General features: G+C 47.4%; 1 protein-coding gene and 1 long non-coding RNA gene across 2 annotated transcripts in view; one reads left to right on the top strand and one right to left on the bottom strand.

The window, feature by feature from the left end:
• igdcc4 (immunoglobulin superfamily, DCC subclass, member 4) overlaps positions 1-811 on the bottom strand; it is a 239,601-nt gene extending 238,790 nt beyond the window's left edge. Inside the window, exon 1 of the mRNA XM_034186751.1 lies at positions 473-811. Coding sequence (XP_034042642.1) covers positions 473-536 — 64 coding nt within the window. The 5' untranslated portion in view covers positions 537-811. The remainder of the gene's footprint in view (positions 1-472) is intronic.
• Positions 812-4,886: 4,075 nt separating this feature from the next.
• On the top strand, positions 4,887-21,134 carry LOC117504613. Its single transcript, XR_004558847.1, has 3 exons — positions 4,887-4,899; positions 20,064-20,067; positions 21,054-21,134. It is a non-coding gene; the product is annotated as an uncharacterized LOC117504613 (long non-coding RNA).
• Positions 21,135-21,342: the final 208 nt, after the last annotated feature.

Below are 21,342 nucleotides of genomic sequence, written 5' to 3'. Positions count from 1 at the left end.
CTCTCTCTGTCTCTCTCTCTCTCACACACACACACACACACACACACACACACACACACACACACACACACACACACACACACACACACACACACACACAAAATCAAAATCACGGAATACTATTCCTTCGTGTTCTCCTACATGTCCTCATAATAACACCCCTGAACTTTCCCGGTAATTTTGCGTCCTTGTGGTCGCTCGGTGTTGGCAGCATTTAGCGCAACTCACTTGAGATGATCGATCGAGATGAAGTGACAATAAATCTCAGAACCGCCTTCAGCCTGGAGGGACCACATGAGGCGAAAGCTTCTGCACAGGACGCGCGCAAGGTGCAAATTCACCACACTGCACCCATCCTGTGGGGCTTTTTTTCCTCTTTAAATCACAGTAAACTGCTCTGAGCAAATGCGCTTTCTACTTTGCACATGCACTTAACATACAAAACGCAAAGAACTACAAGTGTGCGCGTTACCTTGGCTGGTCGGTGCACAGAACAGCGAAAGAAGCCAGAACAGCCGAACACTCTCCACCGCCATGTACAGCCTTTGGGTTCCACCACTGGGGCAGCAGCGTGCGTGTCTATACAGTCAGCTACACCGTTATTCCGACGTACATTTGCTGGGATCCGCTTTGGCGTGTTGGTCCGCGGTGCGTAAAGGAGTCTCCCGGAATGTTTGGGTCGGTGCGCGCGGCGCTGCCTAACAATGAGACAGTCTCAGCGAGGAAGAGCCGTCGTGTCTCTCGGCGCTGCAACGCCATGTTGCAAATCATTGTGTGTGTGTGTGTGTGTGTGTGTGTGTGTGTGTGTGTGTGTGTGTGTGTGTGTGTGTGTGTGTGTGTGTGTGTGTGTGTGTGTGTGTGTGTGTGTGGTGTGTTTGCCGCTGCTCCACACTAGCATGGACGCGCACGTTTCCCAGACACTGGCTGGCTGGAGTCCTGAACCAAACACAGATCTCCTCCCTCTCACCTCCCCGCCTTTTTTGTCCAGCTCCTCGCTTTGCGCTCACATGTGACTGACTCTTTGCGGCACATTTGGTAAAACGTGTGGTCCCCCAGACCTATGTGTGTGTGTGTGTGTGTGTGTGTGGGTCTGCCGGAGGGGTACGGGGATGTGACTGCTAATGCGTTACCTGAAATGAACCCGAGCTTGCAGAGATCGCGGACAGAAATGCTGTTGTGCACACTGTTCATTCAATTTGTGAAAATTACGCGCTCATGCAGCCTTTGTGTGCGTGCGTGCACATGCATGCATCTGTGTTTATTGGGATTAAGCAAGTCTGGGTAAGAATGCAGAGTCCACGGTGGCACATGTCCTCCCCAAGGAAGAGAAGGGGAGGACGAGGAGGTGGGGACGGTAGGTGGTTTTTATTCCTAATCAATCAGCCAGCTTCGCCTTGTCTACTGAGTGCTGAGGGACCCACACTGACTGCAGGAGCCAGCTGGAGCTCAGCCTTCTCAGCATCACTGATAACCAGCAGCAGCTCCCCCACAGTCACCAGCACACAAAGACCACGAAGAGCAACCTTAAAATCCACGTTATTACGGTTTTACAATCAGGGTGGCAAATCGGCGCCCTGGGGGCCAGATAAAGCCCAAGAGCATGTACTTTAACCCTCACGGAATATTATTCCATATTAATTAAGGTTGCAATTATACAGCTGAAAATCTCAACTGGAAAGAAGCACAAGACCAGGAGCTTATTGCGGTAACAGTGGACTGAGGTTTTGGTGAGGCTAAAAAGTTTTTCCCTAATTGAAATTACATTTTGGATAGTTATGCAGCTGTTTGCAAAGGGCCAGAGGATTCTTTGTTGGGACATAGTTCTTTCAAACTGTTAAGAAGAAATGCTATATTCACTAAATCTAGTTATGTCAACCAGTCCAACAAAACGTGGGACTGGTTGACTGGTTGTAGAAATCTGTGGCTTAGGGGACGTTGTTGGGAAGGAAACAGTGACTGACCTTGACTTTGTGGACAAAACTATGATCTTTGCAAAATCGAACCCCAATTGCTGAGTGAGGAATCTGGAAAGTTTGCAATAGGGCAGCGAAGTCTTGTTTGAACCCCTGCGTGATATTGCGGGATTTGACCACTTCTGGGGACAGACTGCAGTTGCGCAACATAAACACAGCATCACTTCACACAGAAAAACAGTGCACCGTTTTGTTTTTGGCTGCAGTCACCAAAGCAGTCGTGAAAAGTGCAGGGTTTTTTTCGGTTCCCAGTGGAGAAGGGAAGACGAGGCAAGTCGGTAAGTGTTAGCCTACACAGCTAGCCAGAGTACCTGCGTTCTTTCACCTGCACAACAGCCTCGACATGTTTGAGCTTCAGGTCTTAAACACACCGAAACGTATGTTCACTTTCCACTGCGTCATCACTTTTTTTTGCATTTTCACTTTCTTGTAATTGGCTCAGAAACTCAGAGAAAGTGCCATGTTTCTGATGGGGGACATCAGATGATGAGGGCTGTCCCCAGATGTAGGATTATTGTGTCATGTGTCATATTTTAACTCTTTAGCACTCACCCTCAAATGAGACTGCACTGCCCAGTTGTCCTGGATCATGACTACAGTAGTATCCAGGCTTTCAGTGACTTCTTGGACTTGGCCTTTACAAGCATATCTATATGTGGCTAAGTGTTGAACTTGAAGAGCTTCACGTATCTCAACAGTGACATTCATCTCTCTGATTCTACATCCTCTGAAATTGAGAGACACTTGGGAAGAGCTTATGGAGTCATGAGATACCTTTACAGGAGAATGTTTCAAGTCTTTAGGGTCCTGATGTGAGACTTGGACAGTAACTTGGACAGTGACCTAAGGCAACAACTGAATGTTGTTGTGTGGCTGGGGGGGCCTGGCTGCCTTTTGTTTCTGTTTTCTGTCCTGTCTTTTGTTTTTCCTTCCAGGTGGCTTGCATTTGGGACTGAGTGGCTGTGTAGCTGAGTTTATCAGGACCTCACCCTGATCACCTGAGGCTGATCACCTGCGGCTCGTCAGGACTCACAGCTGTGGTGCATCTACAATGGATTGGAACATGGTGGCATTTAAGACTGGAGTACACAGTGTGTATTTGCCAGAGACTCGACCTTGTGACCAGACGGGTGAGATCGTCGTCTCAAGAGCCATCTCATCATCAGTGGATGCAGAGAACGTCCAGGTTTGATGCATGGTCTGTGAAAGAGGAGGGGGTGAGGTCTCACGCTCGTCAGCACACTTCCTGAGGTACGTTAGATTTTGTGACTAACATTTATACAGTCAGTAAATGTGGTGTCCCTCACACCTTATTATATTGAGCTGTATGTTGGTCGTTTAAATCAGCTTCCACTGCAGTGGAGTTTTGTGAACTGGATGTTCCATGCCTGCAGGGTGGGAAGCTGATTAGTAATTAAGCCAGGAAGTGTTTGCTGTTTGTGCACCTTTTGAGCGTTCTCTCTGTGTGTTGAGTGTGGACTCACATAATGATTCCTTCTTTCACAGACTCGGTTTGTCGCGGCCACCTGGGGGGTGTCGGCGGGGTCCTTGGGTCCGAATTGGTTCTGGCTCCGGACCGTTAGCGCTGCTGGGAGCGCACCGCAATCCACCACGCCAGACCGCGCACTTTTATATTTTTCACAGCACTGTTATGTTCATTAAACTCTGTTATCCTTTGTACCGTGCTCTGCTTATTTTATACTGGGTCCTTCAAACGCTGGTCGGTTCTCCGGGCTGCGTCCGACACATAACAAATGTTTTTGGTAGGAATTCTAGTAGGAGTCCAGTTGAAGCCAACACTGTAAAACCTGACAAGTTGATGTTACTTTTTTTTAAAAATTGTGGAAACTGTTTGCCTGGAAAAAGATAAGTACAGAAGAAGTACTTTTTCTGTCCACCAAGGGCATAATAAAATCATTGGCTTTATTTGTTTGCCTGTTAGCAGGATTACGTCAAAACTACAGCACAGATTTTGACAAACTTTTCACCACAGATAGATATTAAGCCATGGAACACTCCATTGAATTTTGGAGGTGATCCAGATTCTGGATCAAGACTTCACTTTAGGCTTTGAAGGATTACATTAAAACTTCTTCACGGATTCTCACCAAATTTGCACCACAGATAGATATTAGGCCATCCATAGAAGACTCCACTGAATTTTGGAGGTGATCCGCATCTGGATTGGCGGACGTCAGAAATCTCGGATTGCTCTTGCTAAATTTAAAATTATTCTCAAAGTAAAAAGTTTTTCTTCCTGACTTATCTTTTTCCAGGCAATCGATTTCCTCATTTGTTTAAGTAAAGTCAACTTGCCAGGTTTTACAGTGGACTACTGTAGGGCTCATTGCAGGATCCATGGATAAGTTTGGAATGACTTTGTGTCAAACAAATGGTTGCTTAGGGAGACTCTGATGAGGTGTACCACTTCCATTGTCTAGGTGTTGACCACCCCCGGCAAATGGAGAACACGTTTCATATGGCTGTGGCAGATAGATGATTACTTTCTATAAGTGTGGAGAAGGACAGGTGCTCTGCCTGGGTGGTTGGCATCCAGGACCCAAGATGGTTCCATAATATGATGGATGCAGTGACACGTGACACCTTCACATGCTTTCATGCCCCCTTTAAAAAGTACACAACTGCGTTGTTTCAGACTCATTAGAAACTCATATAAAATGGACTTTCCCGTACAAATAAACTATAATATTGGACATGGAAGAAAAAATTGTTTTATAATGAAAAATTGACCCACCACCCTGCACTACTAAGTACTCTTATTGTTAGACTCAAGCCAGGCAAGTTTAATACCCTAATTGGTCTCACTGGGAAAAGCATCAAATGTGTAAATAATTTTCACAGAAATTGGTTTGGGCTACCATCAGCTCTCATGGTCTTTTTTTCTTCTGTTGTTTTTCATTGCATTGTGAACAGAAAGCTGTGCCTGTTGGAATGCTATCAAAAAATTCCTGGAATATGTGCTGGTCTTTATATTATCTTGTACAAACAGTTTAAAGCAAGAGATCAATGTTCAATCACAGATCCACAAGCCTACAAAATACATGGTCAATTCATGTGTATACAAATTTGCAGCTGTACTTTAGCTGTTGTTGCAGAATATTAATTTATAGCATGATTTAAGGGAATTGAGTTACTTTCTCTGTCTGGGTGGTTGTCGTCTAGGATCCCAAGTGGTTCCGTGGTGTTATAGATACAGCAAAGTGTGACACCAGCGCATCTTCCCAGACTTAGCTTCTTATTTATAATTAAGAACACAACAGGATGAATGTAACATTTCTGACAATCATAAGGTATTGTGGGGATAATTTTTCTTTCACGATCTTCCACGTGTTAAAATGTCCTATAATAGTTGTGGCACAGCTCACCAAGTACACACAGTGTAGAGGATCGATGCACTCAGTCAAAACTCTGGAGCACAAGTGACATGTCAGAACACTGAGATGGTTTGTGCTGTCACATCGTGTGTCACAGAATAATTATTGAGTAACTGATAGTTTGTGTACATACTTTTATAGCATCTGGGGAGAAAGTGAGAAGCAGAGAAATGAGTTTTGCCACAATGATAGACGACAGCGTATTACTTTTCCAATGCAATCATGTAATCTGATGGTCCAGATGTTTGCTTTAATCAGGCAACTGGGAAATGCATCCATCCCATTTTTCATCAGCTCAAGACAATCAGATAACAGTATTAAATGTCAGAGACAGCAGAAATTTACAAGAGATGAAAAAAGGAACAGCTTATTTTCTGATTGCTAGATTTTCTTCTGAGAACTGTATGTATATGAGTCACAATTTGCTAATGTTATTTTGTGCTATGCTTCTGTAAATGGTCTTCAAATAAATAAGATGCAAGAAAAATCTTTGTTTTTTTCGATCACTTCAGTTTTATATTGCATATCTGTAGAAACAGCCTTGCCTCAGAATCTTTCATAGCTATTTTTTTAACAAAACATTTGAAAAAATGGGTACTCAGACATGTTTATTTTGTGACATACCTGGACACCCAATTTGCAAGCTTCAAAATTGAGTCGTTTTGTTCGTGGAGTTAAATGGATACAGTTTCCAGTAACGCTAATAACGCGTTACTTAGTAACGCGTTACTCTAATCTAACCACTTTTTTTAGTAACGAGTAATCTAACGCGTTAATCTTTCCAAGTCAGTAATCAGATTAAAGTTACTTCTCCAAGTCACTGTGCGTTACTATTATTTTTGGATTGTGAGTCGATAGCAGCATTAAACTTGGTCCGTGGGCAGGGGGTCGGGGATCGACTGAACTGCCCACTTTAAGCGAGCTGTGAGCTTTTCATCCACGGTTTTCTGCAGCAGCTATGACTTGTCCTCACCGCTTAAAGTGCGGTGACAACAGCACACCTGCACTGAGCTTTACAAAGACATTTTTATGCTTTTTTTGTTGTGTGGGCCGCCAGAAGAGGAGGTACTGCTGGCCCACCACCAGAGGGCGCCCTGCCTGAAGTGCGGGCTTCAGGCACGAGAGGGCGCTGCCGCCATGGACACAGCCGGGGGTGACAGATGTCGCTCATTACCTCTTGACAGCTGTCACCCATCTACTCAACATCATCTCACTCCATAAAGACCAGACGTCATCTCCACCTCGTTGCCGAGATATCATACTTCATAGGAGGTAATACTCTCAGCCTTTTTGTGAGATTTGTAACTCTGTTATTGTGAGAATTTGCAGGAGAACCGGTCGTTTGTGAGGAGGCTGTGCAAGACGGTGCTCCTTTTCAGCTGAGACCGCTGCAACATATTGAATGAGAGGTGGAGGTTGCATTCCCACCGTTGTTGTTACTGGGTGTACACACACCCACACTTGACTGTCTTTGTTCTTCGCCAGCAGTACCAGATCCGACAGTCGGGGACGGTGATCACCTGGGAATTCGGGACTTGGCGGCTCCAGTATTCACCAGGTTCTGGGGCGGCGGAAATCATGTGGTTCCGGCTCTTCTCAGGACAGACGTCTTCTATCCTCGAGCCTGCCCACACGTCACCTCTGTGTATTGACTGTTATGATATTCTGTGATTGTCTGTATGTTCGTTGTGCACATTCACAACATTAAATTGTTACTTTTTGGCTCATCTATTGACCGTTCATTTGCGCCCCCTGTTGTGGGTCCGTGTCACTACACTTTCCCAACAGGATATCTCGGCCAGCGTCATGGACTCCGAGGGGCGTCACCCGGCTCTTGAACGACCAATGGGAGAGCAGGGAGCGCAGGCGTCTGCAGGAGACGTGATTGGTGAGCTGCAGCACATTCTCACCGCCTTTACGGCTCGGTTGGATCAAATGACTGAGCAAAACATCCTCCTGAACCGCAGGGTGGAGGCTCTCTCCGCGCAGATGGCGGCGAGCGCTCAGGGCGCTGCTGTGGCTCGTCCTCCTGCCGACCCTGTGCAGGATATAAACGTTCCAGTGGTAGTTCAACAACCCCTCCCACCATCCCCTGAAGCATACATAAGCCCTCCTGAGCCGTACGGAGGTTGTGTGGAGACGTGCGCGGACTTTCTTATGCAGTGTCCGCTCGTCTTCGCACAACGTCCCGTCATGTACGCGTCAGATGCTAATAAAATAGCTTATGTGATTGCTCTGCTTCGGGGTAAAGCACGCGCCTGGGCTACGGCGCTCTGGGAACAGAACTCACGGTTGTTATCAGCATACACTGGGTTTGTGGGGGAGTTCAGAACAGTGTTTGATCACCCTAACAGAGGAGAGACCGCTTCAACTGTGCTGCTGTCAATGAGACAGGGACGCGAGAGCGCAGCCGCTTATGTAGTCAACTTCCGCATCGCGGCTGCGAGGTCCGGCTGGAATAACGTTGCGCTCCGCGCCGCCTTCGTAAACGGACTGTCGTTGGTTCTGAAGGAGCAGCTGGTAGCTAAGGAAAACCGCAGGATTTAGATGGGCTTATCGATCTCGTTATACGGTTAGACAATCGGTTGGAGGAACGCCATCGGGAGCGAGGCGAAGGACGTGACCGGATACGCGCCGCCCCTCTCCCTTCCGGGTTCGATAAGGCGCCGCCCTCCCCACGCTCCACAGCCGCAGCGCTTTGTGGGGCAACAGCTCCCCCTGCTGACGTTGTTAGGGAAACGCACAGGGCCAAAATGGGGAGGCTGATCCGTGGAGAGTGTTTTCTCTGCAGCTCAACTGAGCACACACAGAGAAACTGCCCCAAACGGCCAAAACGACAACAACCGCCCTTAGAGACTGGGCTAAGGAGGGGTCAAACCATTCAAGTGAGACACACACAAATTGCCACACGACTCCCAGTCACAATCCTGAGCGGGGATTTAACCCTTCAAGCCCGAGCACTGGTGGACACGGGGTCAGAAGGGAATCTGCTAGACAGCAGATGGGCAAGGGAGGTAGGGCTCCCTCTGGTGGCGCTTCCTTCGCCATTGCAGGTGCGGGCACTAGATGGCACCCTCCTCCCTTTACTCACACACAAGACACAACCAGTAACTGGTAGTGTCTGGAAACCATCGGGAGGAGATTGAGTTTTTTGTGACTCCTTCTACCTCCCGCGTGATTTTGGGCATCCCATGGATGTTGAAGCACAATCCCCGGATTGATTGGCCGTCTGGGGTGGTGGTTCAGTGGAGCGAAACCTGCCATGGGGGTGTTTAGGATCCTCGGTTCCTCCCGGTTCACAGGATAAGGAGGAGGTCAAAGTCCCTCCCAATCTGACGGCAGTGCCGGTTGAGTACCACGATCTTGCTGATGTCTTCAGCAAGGATCTGGCACTCACCCTTCCCCCGCACCGTCCGTACGATTGTGCCATTGATTTGGTTCCAGGCGCTGAGTTCCCGTCCAGCAGGCTGTACAACCTCTCACGACCTGAGCGCGAATCAATGGAGACCTACATCCGGGACTCATTAGCTGCCGGGCTGATCCGGAACTCCACCTCCCCGATGGGGGCAGGTTTCTTTTTTGTGGGCAAGAAAGATGGCGGACTTCGTCCATGTATTGATTACAGGGGGCTGAATGAGATTACGGTTCGCAACCGATACCCGTTGCCATTGTTAGATTCCGTGTTCACCCCCCTGCATGGAGCCAAAATCTTTACTAAGCTGGATCTTAGGAATGCGTATCACCTGGTTTGGATCCGGAAGGGAGACGAATGGAAGACGGCATTTAACACCCCGTTAGGTCACTTTGAGTACCTGGTCATGCCGTTCGGCCTCACCAATGCCCCCGCGACGTTCCAAGCCTTGGTTAACGACGTCTTGCGGGACTTCCTGCACCGATTCATCTTCGTATATCTGGACGATATTCTCATCTTTTCTCCGGATCCTGAGACCCATGTCCAGCATGTACGTCAGGTCCTGCAGCGGTTGTTAGAGAACCGACTGTTTGTGAAGGGCGAGAAGTGCGAGTTTCACCGCGCGTCTTTGTCCTTCCTGGGGTTTATAATCTCCTCCAACTCCGTTGCCCCTGATCCGGCCAAGGTTGCGGCGGTGAGAGATTGGCCCCAACCAACAAGCTGTAGGAAGCTGCAACAGTTCCTCGGCTTTGCTAATTTCTATAGGAGGTTCATTAAGGGCTACAGTCAGGTAGTTAGCCCCTGACAGCCCTGACCTCTCCAAAAGTCCCCTTCACCTGGTCGGATCGGTGCGAAGCCGCGTTCAAGGAGTTGAAACGACGGTTCTCTACTGCGCCAGTTTTGGTGCAGCCCGACCCTAGCCGCCAGTTCATGGTTGAAGTGGACGCCTCTGACTCAGGGATAGGAGCCGTGCTGTCCCAGAGCGGAGAGACCGATAAGGTTCTTCACCCGTGTGCCTACTTTTCCCGCAGGTTGACCCCGGCTGAACGGAACTATGACGTCGGCAATCGAGAACTCCTTGCGGTGAAAGAGGCTCTTGAGGAGTGGAGACACCTGTTGGAGGGAGCGTCTGTGCCGTTCACGGTTTTCACTGACCATCGGAACCTGGAGTATATCAGGACCGCCAAGCGGCTGAATCCCAGGCAAGCCCGCTGGTCACTGTTCTTCGGTTGTTTCGACTTCCGGATCACCTATCGCCCCGGGACCAAGAACCAGAGATCGGATGCCTTGTCCCGGGTACACGAAGACGAAGTCAAAACAGAGCTGTCGGATCCACCGGAGCCCATCATTCCGGAGTCCACTATCGTGGCCACCCTCACCTGGGACGTGAAGAAGACCGTCCGGGAGGCCCTGGCACGGAGCCCGGACCCTGGAACCGGTCTGAAGAACCGTCAGTACGTCCCACCAGAGGCCAGAGCTGCAGTCTTGGACTTCTGTCACGGTTCCAAGCTCTCCTGTCATCCAGGGGTGTGAAGGACCGTGGCAGTTGTCCGGCAGCGCTTTTGGTGGGCGTCTATGGAGGCCGACGTCCGGGAATATATCCAGGCCTGCACCACCTGTGCCAGGGGCAAGGCAGTACATAAAAAGGCCCAAGGACTCCTCCAGCCGCTGCCGGTGCCTCATCGCCCCTGGTCCCACATCGGCCTGGATTTCGTCACGGGCCTCCCGCCGTCCCAGGGCAACACCACCATCTTCATGATAGTGGACCGATTCTCCAAGGCGGCCCACTTCGTGGCCCTCCTGAAGCTCCCAACAGTCCAGGAGACAGCAGACCTCCTGGTCCACCACGTCGTCCGTCTGCATGGGATACCCTCCGACATCGTCTCTGATCGTGGTCCCCAGTTCTCCTCACACGTCTGGAGGAGCTTCTGCAGGGAACTGGGGGCCACCGTGAGCCTCTCGTCCGGGTACCATCCACAGACGAATGGACAGGCAGAGCGGGCCAACCAGGAGTTGGAACAGACCCTCCGCTGCGTCACATCCGCGCACCCGACGGCCTGGAGTAACCATCTGGCCTGGATCGAGTATGCGCATAACAGCCAGGTGTCTTCTGCCACCGGCCTCTCCCCATTTGAGGTGTGTTTGGGGTATCAGCCCCCGTTGTTTCCCGTGGTGGAGGGAGAGGTCGGTGTGCCCTCGGTCCAGGCCCACCTGCGGAAGTGCCGTTGGGTGTGGCGCTCCGCCCGTTCTGCCTTGTTGAAGGCCCGGACGAGGGCGAAGACCCATGCAGACCGCCGGCGATCCCCGGCCCCTGCTTACCAGCCCGGGCAGGAGGTGTGGCTTTCCACGAAGGACATCCCCCTCCAGGTGGACTCCCCAAAACTTCAGGACAGGTACATTGGCCCCTTCAGGATCCTCAAAGTCCTCAGTCCTGCCGCAGTGAAGCTCCAACTCCCGGCTTCACTGCGGATCCATCCGGTTTTCCACGTGTCCCGCATCAAACCTCACCACACCTCACCCCTCTGTGCTCCCGGACCGGCGCCGCCTCCTGCTCGGATCATCGACGGGGAGCCGGCTTGGACGGTGCGCCGGCTCCTGGACATCCGTCGGATGGGTCGGGGGTTCCAGTACTTGGTGGACTGGGAGGGGTATGGACCCGAAGAACGCTCCTGGGTGAAGAGGAGCTTCATCCTGGATCCGGCCGACCTCTACCGCCGACACCCCGACAAACCTGGTCGGGCGCCAGGAGGCGCCCGTTGAGGGGGGGGTCCTGTTGTGTGGGCCGCCAGAAGAGGAGGTACTGCTGGCCCACCACCAGAGGGCGCCCTGCCTGAAGTGCGGGCTTCAGGCACGAGAGGGCACTGCCGCCATGGACACAGCCGGGGGTGACAGCTGTCGCTCATTACCTCTTGACAGCTGTCACCCATCTACTCAACATCATCTCACTCCATAAAGACCAGACGTCATCTCCACCTCGTTGCCGAGATATCATACTTCATAGGAGGTAATACTCTCAGCCTTTTTGTGAGATTTGTAACTCTGTTATTGTGAGAATTTGCAGGAGAACCGGTCGTTTGTGAGGAGGCTGTGCAAGACGGCGCTCCTTTTCAGCTGAGACCGCTGCAACATATTGAATGAGAGGTGGAGGTGGCATTCCCACCGTTGTTGTTACTGGGTGTACACACACCCACACTTGACTGTCTTTGTTCTTCGCCAGCAGTACCAGATCTGACAGTCGGGGACGGTGATCACCTGGGAATTCGGGACTTGGCGGCTCCAGTATTCACCAGGTTCTGGGGCGGCGGAAATCGTGTGGTTCCGGCTCTTCTCAGGACAGACGTCTTCTATCCTCGAGCCTGCCCACACGTCACCTCTGTGTATTGACTGTTATGATATTCTGTGATTGTCTGTATGTTCGTTGTGCACATTCACAACATTAAATTGTTACTTTTTGGCTCATCTATTGACCGTTCATTTGCGCCCCCTGTTGTGGGTCCATGTCACTACACTTTCCCAACATTTTTCTCCTTTATTTAGAATTCTGAGATGAGCCGCTCCGTATCTGCTCCTTAAAAACAGCTGATCCTGTTGGGAAAGTGTCGGTACACGGACCCACAACAGGGGGCGCAAAGGAACGGACAATGGAGTAGGTCAAATAACAACACTTTACTGTTGTGAATGTGCACAACAAATACAACAGATTACAACAATAGATCAGAATCAATTCACAAAGGTGTCGTGTGGGCAGGCTCGAAGATAGGAGACACCTGTCCAAAGCAGAACCGGAACCACACGATTTCCTCCGCCACCAGACCCCGGGAATACTGGAGCCGCCAAGTCCCGAACTCCCAGGTGGCCACTGCCTCCGCGTGTCGGACCTGGTACTGCTGGCGAGGAACAAAAACACAATTAAAGGTGGGCGCGTTTGCACCCAGTAATCCGCACGGCAGGAAAGCTACCTCCACCTCTCGTTGGAGAAAAGGTCTGTTATCACTCACAAAAATCACAAAAGGTTACTGTCAAGCAGTCAGCTGAGAATATTACCTTCCAGGTAGAACGATATCTCGGCAAAGAGGTGGAGACGTCGTCCTGCTGATGTACCCCTGCTGATTGGTAACAGCTGTTGCAGGTGATGCGTGACAGCTGTCACCCTAGCTGCTCCTGTGAGGCGGCTGCGCCCTCTGGTGCCTGGAGCCCGCACTCCAGGCAGGGCGCCCTCTGGTGGTGGGCCAGCAGTACCTCCTCTTCTGGCGGCCCACACAACAGATCCTCCGCGACGCGTCAACAACTAACACTATTTTCCACTCAAATGCACCTAAACTCTCACACATGATGTGAAAATGCAATAAAACTTTCTTACCTATAAATCTGGTCATGTTTTCTGCATAAATAAATGTTATCCATTCTAGCTGGACTCATTTCTGATGTGATTTTTTTTTCACTGCACTGAGGACATACACATTCAACCGAGCCAGTTGCGTGTGCGTGTGCACGCGCGGGGGGCAACAACACGATGATTTGATTGAGCTAACTGACGCTGCTTGTAACACACACACACAAAAAATCCACTCCGCTGTAAACCGTCTGGATGCATGAAGAGCTGTTCACATGAAACGCTGATGTGATTTTTGGCTGGACTGAGGAACTACACAAAGTCTTTTATTGTCATGGAAGTCTGAAGTCAGTGCACAGCATCACTGAACTACATGTCACAGGGGAACACCAAAATGTAAATCCCTTTTCTGTTGTTTAAAAATTAATAAAATATCAAATGACAAGGATCTATTTTAGCCATTATATAAAACAAATAATGACTGTTTTACATTCTTTCCATGGAACACATATTTAATTTGGTGAAAGCTGGAACAAACCATTCAACTCGGCTTCGCCTCATTGAATGGTTTGTTCCAGCTTTCACCTCATGAAATATTCGTACCATTAAACTCAAACATTCATTATGGTCCCACAGGCACCAGCTGTGTGTGTTTTTTTGTTTTTATTTCACATAAGCGGTGCAATGTGCTGCACCTCGCACTGTTCCTGCTCGAAAGACACCGGCGTGCGCACGAACCCTCGCACCGGGGTTGTGCACACCTGCCCGTCTGCACAATGTTTCGTGGTGCCTGTTGGAAAAATTCACATATGCCATTAAAATTATCATTTACTCACATATATATTGTTCCTTTGGCCGTAATTCTCATATTACCACAACCTGAGATGAGCCCTGTGAGAATAATTGCTTAATATTCCAAAACCATCAAGATTGCAGACAGAGGGTGATCAAGGACTGCATGTCCCTGGTTGTGGTTTAACATGTGCTAGCAGAAACTGATTAGTCAGAGGAACAGAATGCTCCACAGCCTTGAAGTGCCTTGTGCCTGTCTGCCTGCGATGTGCATCATACGATCATGTGTATGTAAATGAATGATTCACCCTGTAACCACCCATGTTTGTGTCTCAATAAAAAGGCTCTGCAAAGTGGGACCTCTTCGGAAAAGACTGCACAGAAAAGCAAGTTCTGTTGAGCTCTTCCCCTTTGCGCAAAGCCACCAAAAGAATTTCTACTCTTTGTCTGGTTCTGTTGAAGTCTTGTATTTGTATGTGCAGGTTAAAAGGGTTAAACCTGACATATTTCCTGGTGCCGTGACCCGGATGTCAACATACCCAGTCGCTGCGGAAGGAGATAGACATACCGAAGCCCGTCGATGGCTGGCTCCACAGGGAGGCTGAAAGAAAGTCCCCGGGAGTGAATTCTCCGCCAGGCCGGTGATTTAGAAGTCAATCTCCGACCGCAATGCTGGATTGACGACATCCAAACGGGAAAAAAAAAAATCAACAGACTGGACAGACCGAAAGTAAGTAGGAAAACGATGATCACAGAGACATGACACAGGAATAAAAATCGTACGTAGAATAGTGGTGCTCAAGGTCCACAGAGAAAACGCGGTGGCCGCATATAGGAAAAACGTGTGGGACACGTTGAATAAAAACGTGGGATTTGACAACAGGATACGTGAAAAATAATAGTGATCAAATTAACGCAGGATTTTACAACAGGATGCGACAACAGGATACGTGAAAAGTAATAGTGATCAAATTAACGCAGGATTTTACAACAGGATGCGACAACAGGATACGTGAAAAGTAATAGTGATCAAATTTATGCAGGATTTTACAACAGGATGCGACAAAATACAGCTCTCTAAACGAATGAATGTGATTTGTGTGAATGTGATTTGTATGAAAGGGACGATTTACAATTGAAGCACGGTCGCCCTGACATCCTCCATTCCAGGGGACAAAAACGAAGGCGCTGTCTGTGAAGTAAATTGTGAACCAATCCATACACACCACACCTGTTTGTGTTGAATGACGTGACTGAAAAGAGGCACTAGGCAAGGTCACCCACCTCCTTCGGGAGGTTGAAGTGGTTGACACTTTTCAGTCAGACTGATAACCAAACAGTAAAAAGGGACAAATAATCATTCGTTTAGGTCTCCCTAGGAGACACCCCCACGAACGACCAAAATGGGAAACACACAGGGTAAACAAGTTCACGAAAATGATCCAAAATACATGCATCGACTAAACCCTGACTATACGTGGTTTCTGGAAAAATGGGGAAGAAAATACAAGTTTAATGGGAAATTGTTAGTCGATCCCATACAACAAATTGTTGCTAAACTAACAACAATATAATATATATAATATACTAATATAATATATATAATGTACTAGATGAACAGGTTGAAGCACTTAATAGGCATATTAAAACCAAATTCCAATGTAAAGCAAATTATGATGTTATTGCTTCAACCAAACAGAAATCAGATGAGGACTCTGATGACTACCTGGTGAGGTTTGAAAAGGTGTTCCGTGCCAATAGCGGTATACCTTACAGTGAAAATGCAGCTGGCCCCTACCAAAATCAGCTAAAACAAGCACTCCTAAATGGCCTTTTACCGCCGATAAGTATGTGGGTGAAGAAACATTGTGTTGAACTCGACACCCAGACATTCTCATAAACTATGGCATCGGTCAGACATGCCAAAAAAGTGATTGGACAAAAAGGACAGAAAAAGAAATCAGGTCAATCAGGCTGTCCTTCTAATATTTTCTCTTTGGATGAGTTCTATTCAAATGATGAGGTGTTTTTCCAGGGTGGATTTCCCCGCGGACACGGCCGAGGTCGCGGACACGGCGGGTTCCGCCCTCGGGGCAGGGGAAGAGCACATGTGATATTTGACAGACAGGAAAATACCTGTTGGAGTTGTGGAGAATTTGGACATTGGGCACGAGACTGCCCCTATCAACAAGGTCCATCTTAAAGAAAGGGCCCCGCTCCATCAGCCCCTCCCTTTGAAAAATGACTTGAAGCTGCAAAAACTACAGTATTTAAATCAGATGACATTCCTGTCACACCAACTAACAGGCAGGATAACTCTGATGATTCTGACAATGACAATTTGGATTCAGTGGACATTTGTGGAGCATGTAGAACAGTGATGAATACACTGCCCCCTAAAGCAAAAGAATCACACAATAAAATTTATGTGAAATCAGCTAATGGTATGACTAACCAAGAAGTAATGTTGAAACCAGTGAACATTACTGATCCAGACACCCACCGTGAAATAAACAAACCCATTGTCTTTTCTCCAACATGTCCAGTGAATCTCCTGGGACGCGACTTGTTACAAAGTCTAAAGATTGGCATCCTCCCAACTTCAGGAGGAATGAAAGTGGTCAGACTGACTACAGATGACATATTTTATGACGCCACAGAAGCGACTAGATACTCGTTGGACCTGACGGACATGACACAGGCTTCATGCCTACTTCAAAAGACTGTAAAGCAATTGACTGATTTACAGCATGCACTCCATCTTGAACAGTTACACATCACATTGTACTACACTCACAGACCAGACTGCAGAAATCCGTAACATCCAGATTATTACCATTTTTTTAGATCAGCACCAAATCACTAAATAAAATATATATAAAATATATTGTTAAAGTGAGTGTGAAAAAAGATTTTTTAAAATGATGTGATGTGTATTAATTTCTGAGAAATTGACAAAAAATCCTCTAAATTGTTCTATCACAAAATTAAATGAAGCTTAAAATAGTTTTGTTTTGTTTTGTTTTGTTTTTTCTTTTCTTGATTCTACCCTCTATCCAGATCTTCTCCAAAAGTTAATGGATTCTGGTTTGGGTTCTGCTGTGCTCCACCCCTCCGCCAAGTATGGGGAAAATCAATTTAGTAGTTTTTGTGTAATCCTGCTGACAGGCAAACAAACCAATGGCACTGAAAACAGCCTGCTTGGCAAAAGCAAAGTGACAGAAACTTAAGGTGTCCATTCATACCGACAGCCAGTATGCATTCTCTACAATTTTCTTCTTTGCTAAACAGTGGGAACAAAGAGGCATGGTGACCTCTACAGGAAAACCAGTCACTCATGCTGGCCTTTTGCGAGACCTTCTATATGCTGTAACCCTCCTGTCTGCTCTTGCTTTATGCAAATGTGCTGCACACACTAAAGGCACTGATTAGGTTTCCAATGGAAACCGCCTCGCTGACACAGTTGCTAAAGCCGCAGCGGCTGGTAATTACAGTGTTTCTGACGCCTGTACAGCTGACACAGACGTTCCACTTATTGACTCAGATATTCTGAAAGACATGCAACAACAATCACCACAGCAGGAAAAAACTATGTGGTTGAACAAAGGGGCGACATTGAATTCCTCAAACATCTACCTCATTGGTGACAGGCCCATCCTTCCTAAAAATCTTCATAATACAGCTGCCATTGTGACCCATGGTCCTTGCCATGTGTCAACTGGAGGGATGGTATCACTGATTGAACAGCATTTTCACACCTTTGGGTTTAATTCCTACACAAAAAACTTTTGCAGAACATGCATTGTATGCATGAAACACAACCCTCAGGGTAATATGAGACCAAAACGTGGACAGTTTCCACAGCCACAGTACCCATTTCAGACAGTACATTTGGATTTCATTGAATTAAATCAAAGTGGTCCATACAAATACTGCCTGGTGTTAATTGATGCATTCTCCAAATGGGTTGAAATCATTCCATCAAGACATGCTGATGCACTGACAGTCACAAAAGCAATCTGTAAAAACATTGTCCCACAATATGGGATACCAGAAACAATGTACAGTGACAACGGGACACACTTTCGTGAACGAAGTAGTGGAGAAAATGGCTGACAATTTGAAAATTAATCTGAAACATCACTGTGCATACCACCCACAAAGTGCAGGACTGATAGAACGCACAAATGGAACAGTGAAAAGCAGACTGAAAAAATGCATGGAGGACACAGGCCGTCCCTGGCCTGAATGCCTGGACTTAGTGAAGCTGTACATGCACATAACGCCGACCAGTTCAGGACTAACCCCATTTGAAATCCTCTATGGACGACCTTATAGGCTACCACTCTTTTCAATGGACTTGAAGACAGCAGACGAAGAACAGACTCTAGCTGACTTTATGAGACAAACTTTACAACAAAAAGAAATATCCAGTGCACATTCACTGCCGCCTGATTCTTTGTCTCCACAGGATAAAGTGCTGGTCAAGCCAGGAGATTGGGTGTTTGTGAAAGTCATCAAAAGAAAGTGGTGGTCCAGTCCACGCTGGGAAGGACCATATCAAGTGCTACTGACTACACCCACCGCAGTGAAGATTGCTGAAAGACTGACGTGGATACATCTAAGCCACTGTAAGCTGCAGCGTGTGCCAGGAGCCTCAAACGAGTAGTAGGGAAGTCTGACTACAAAGGGGTTCCACCGTATAGGAGTGGTTCGTCTCAACGTCAGTGAAGCAGGGGGATCCCTACTCAATTAGGTATGGTTCCCTGGCGACACTGTACCCTAGCAACAATGCCTGAAATGAATGAGCAGGGAGAGCGCGGCCCAAAGAGGTGTACTCGTCCCTCCCATTGCAGGACAGGCTGTTGTGCTGTGGTCTTAGCATGTATGGTTCTGGTGGGACTAATGTTTTGGTGGATAGCCCAACAATGGATGCTGTGTGTTCAACTGGCGAAACAACAGCTGACCACCAGAGAGAAACGATACGTTGACACGCCGGAGACACCATGCCACCCATATGCCATGAATATGTGGTGGAGATTTGTGAATTACACTTCACACATGGCTAATTAATCTAACTGTTATGTATGCGCTCACATGCCAGTCAGTGTCCAGCACTCACAATGGGCTACATGCTACAGTACCACCACTTATTAAAACAGACTGTTTATTAGCTTTGTCCACGCACCCAGGAATAAATACAGATATAGACCAGGCCAATTTCACCATCCCAATTAATATAACCGGGTTTTCCGTGTTATCCCGCATAAATTGTTCAGCGAGTGGAACACCTGACGCAATAGCATCGCCCCAAGTAAAAAATCCCCTACTAATATCCGACCTAGTGATATACCACGCTTTTGACTATTGCGTGACGGCCAGTGGTTCTAGACGATTAGGCGATGTTCCCGAATGGTTGTACAATGCAACCTACACCTATTGTCGGTATGAGAATAAAACTGCCCAAAAACAATGCATGAATAATAATACCTGTGCCAACAATACAACCTTAAGACAACTATTCTACAAGAAATCATTTGATGACAAAAAGTGGTGTTATAATTCGTCAGGATGTGGTTGTTCCGCAATTGCTCCCTCCAAAAAGGGTAACAGGATATTAACTGATTACTACTGGCTCTGCGGCACCAATGTCTATGCCCACCTCCCTCCAGTTTGGGGAGGGACATGCGGATTAGTGTATTTACATGAAGAATTTGTTTACATCCCTAAACATTTATGGTCAACCTCTACTCTTAAATTCAGGGAAGCCCACAATATCAACGATCCAAGCGCACCCTAGTTGATACTGTAGGAGACATACCCCCAGATAAGCGCATCTTTGGAGATGGATGAAGGGTTTTATTCGGCTTTGTTCCTCAAGCCGGAGTCAACCTAGTGGCAGATCAAGTGGAAATGACACGATATAGTGTCTTACATTTTATGAACTCCACCCTCGCTATGGCAAACGCTACGATGGAAGAAATAAGAGCCCTCCGACTTATGGTGTTACAGAACCATACGGTTCTTGTTGACCGCACCGCAGGGAGGTATGTGCGCTATAGTGGGCACAGCGTGCTGCACTTTCATTCCAGATAACACCGCTGATGGAGGAGCTATCACCCGAGCCTTGCGAGAAATGACTGAAGTTCGGGACTCAGTTGAGTCCACCATGCATTCCCACCACTGGGACGTCTGGTCCTGGTTTTCTTCTGGTACCTGGTGGCAACTACTGCTCAAAGTGTTGACTCCGGTCTTTGTAATAATGGCTGTATTTTTCATGTTATTCTGCTGTGTAATACCTTGCATCCGTTCCATGATCGTTAAAACTATAGCGCAAAAATTTGTCCATTGCAACGTTCTTCAGCGTCAACACCCCAATGACACTATCAATCTTTAATGCGAGATGACCCGGACGCCTATGATGACACGACTTCTGTGTGAATATGTAAAGCAAAACTTGAGATGACATCCATTATGTTCATGATGTTGTAATTAAAAATGTCACTGGCAAGAGATTATAACTGATGTTTTAGAATGGTGTTTTGTACATACGTGTTCATAAATGATAAACAGGAGGGATTATGTTGGAAAAAATCACATATGCCATTAAAATTATCATTTACTCACATATATATATTTTTCCTTTGGCCATAATTCTCCTATTACCACAACCTGAGATGAGCCCTGTGAAAATAATTGCTTAACATTCCAAAATCGTCAAGGTTGCAGACAGAGGCTTGATCAAGGACTGCATGTCCCTGGTTGTGGTTTAACATGTGCCAGCAGAAACTGATTAGTCAAAAGAACAGAATGCTCCACAGCCTTGAAGTGCCTTGTGCCTGTCTGCCTGCGATGTGCATCATACGATCACGTGTATGTAAATGAATGATTCACCCTGTAACCACCCATGTTTGTGTCTTAATAAAAAGGCTCTGCAAAGTGGGACCTCTTCGGAAAAGACTGCACAGAAAAGCAAGTTCTGTTGAGCTCTTCCCCTTTGTGCAAAGCCACCAAAAGAATTTCTACTCTCTGTCTGGTTCTGTTGAAGTCTTGTTTTTGTATGTGCAGGTAAAAAGGGTTAAACCTGACAGTGCCCTAATTTCGAACTGTTTCGCCGTAATTGACCAAACTTCGCACTATGTGTGAAGGGGCCATAAGGACTGTGTTAGTGTGTTTGATTCATATCAACAGTTCTATCTTGAGAGATCACCTCAAAATAAGACTTTCAAAGTGTAAACAGTAACTTTGCCCCACAATGTCTCTTCCTTTTATTTATGCCCTATTTTTCTCTCAAGGGTTGTCTTGTAATATAGTCACCTTTTTTTGGATGCTCACTCTAATATACTAAGTGGTTGATAATATCAGCCATAAAGGCTTTATGTTGACTAGTGGCTTAGGTGTCTACAGACAGGTCATATTTTAATATTACGGGAGGGG

The sequence above is a fragment of the Thalassophryne amazonica genome, chromosome 2 (assembly GCF_902500255.1).
Source record: "Thalassophryne amazonica chromosome 2, fThaAma1.1, whole genome shotgun sequence".
Classification (NCBI taxonomy): Eukaryota; Metazoa; Chordata; class Actinopteri; order Batrachoidiformes; family Batrachoididae; genus Thalassophryne; species Thalassophryne amazonica.
This window is presented reverse-complemented; position numbering and strand designations above follow the sequence as displayed.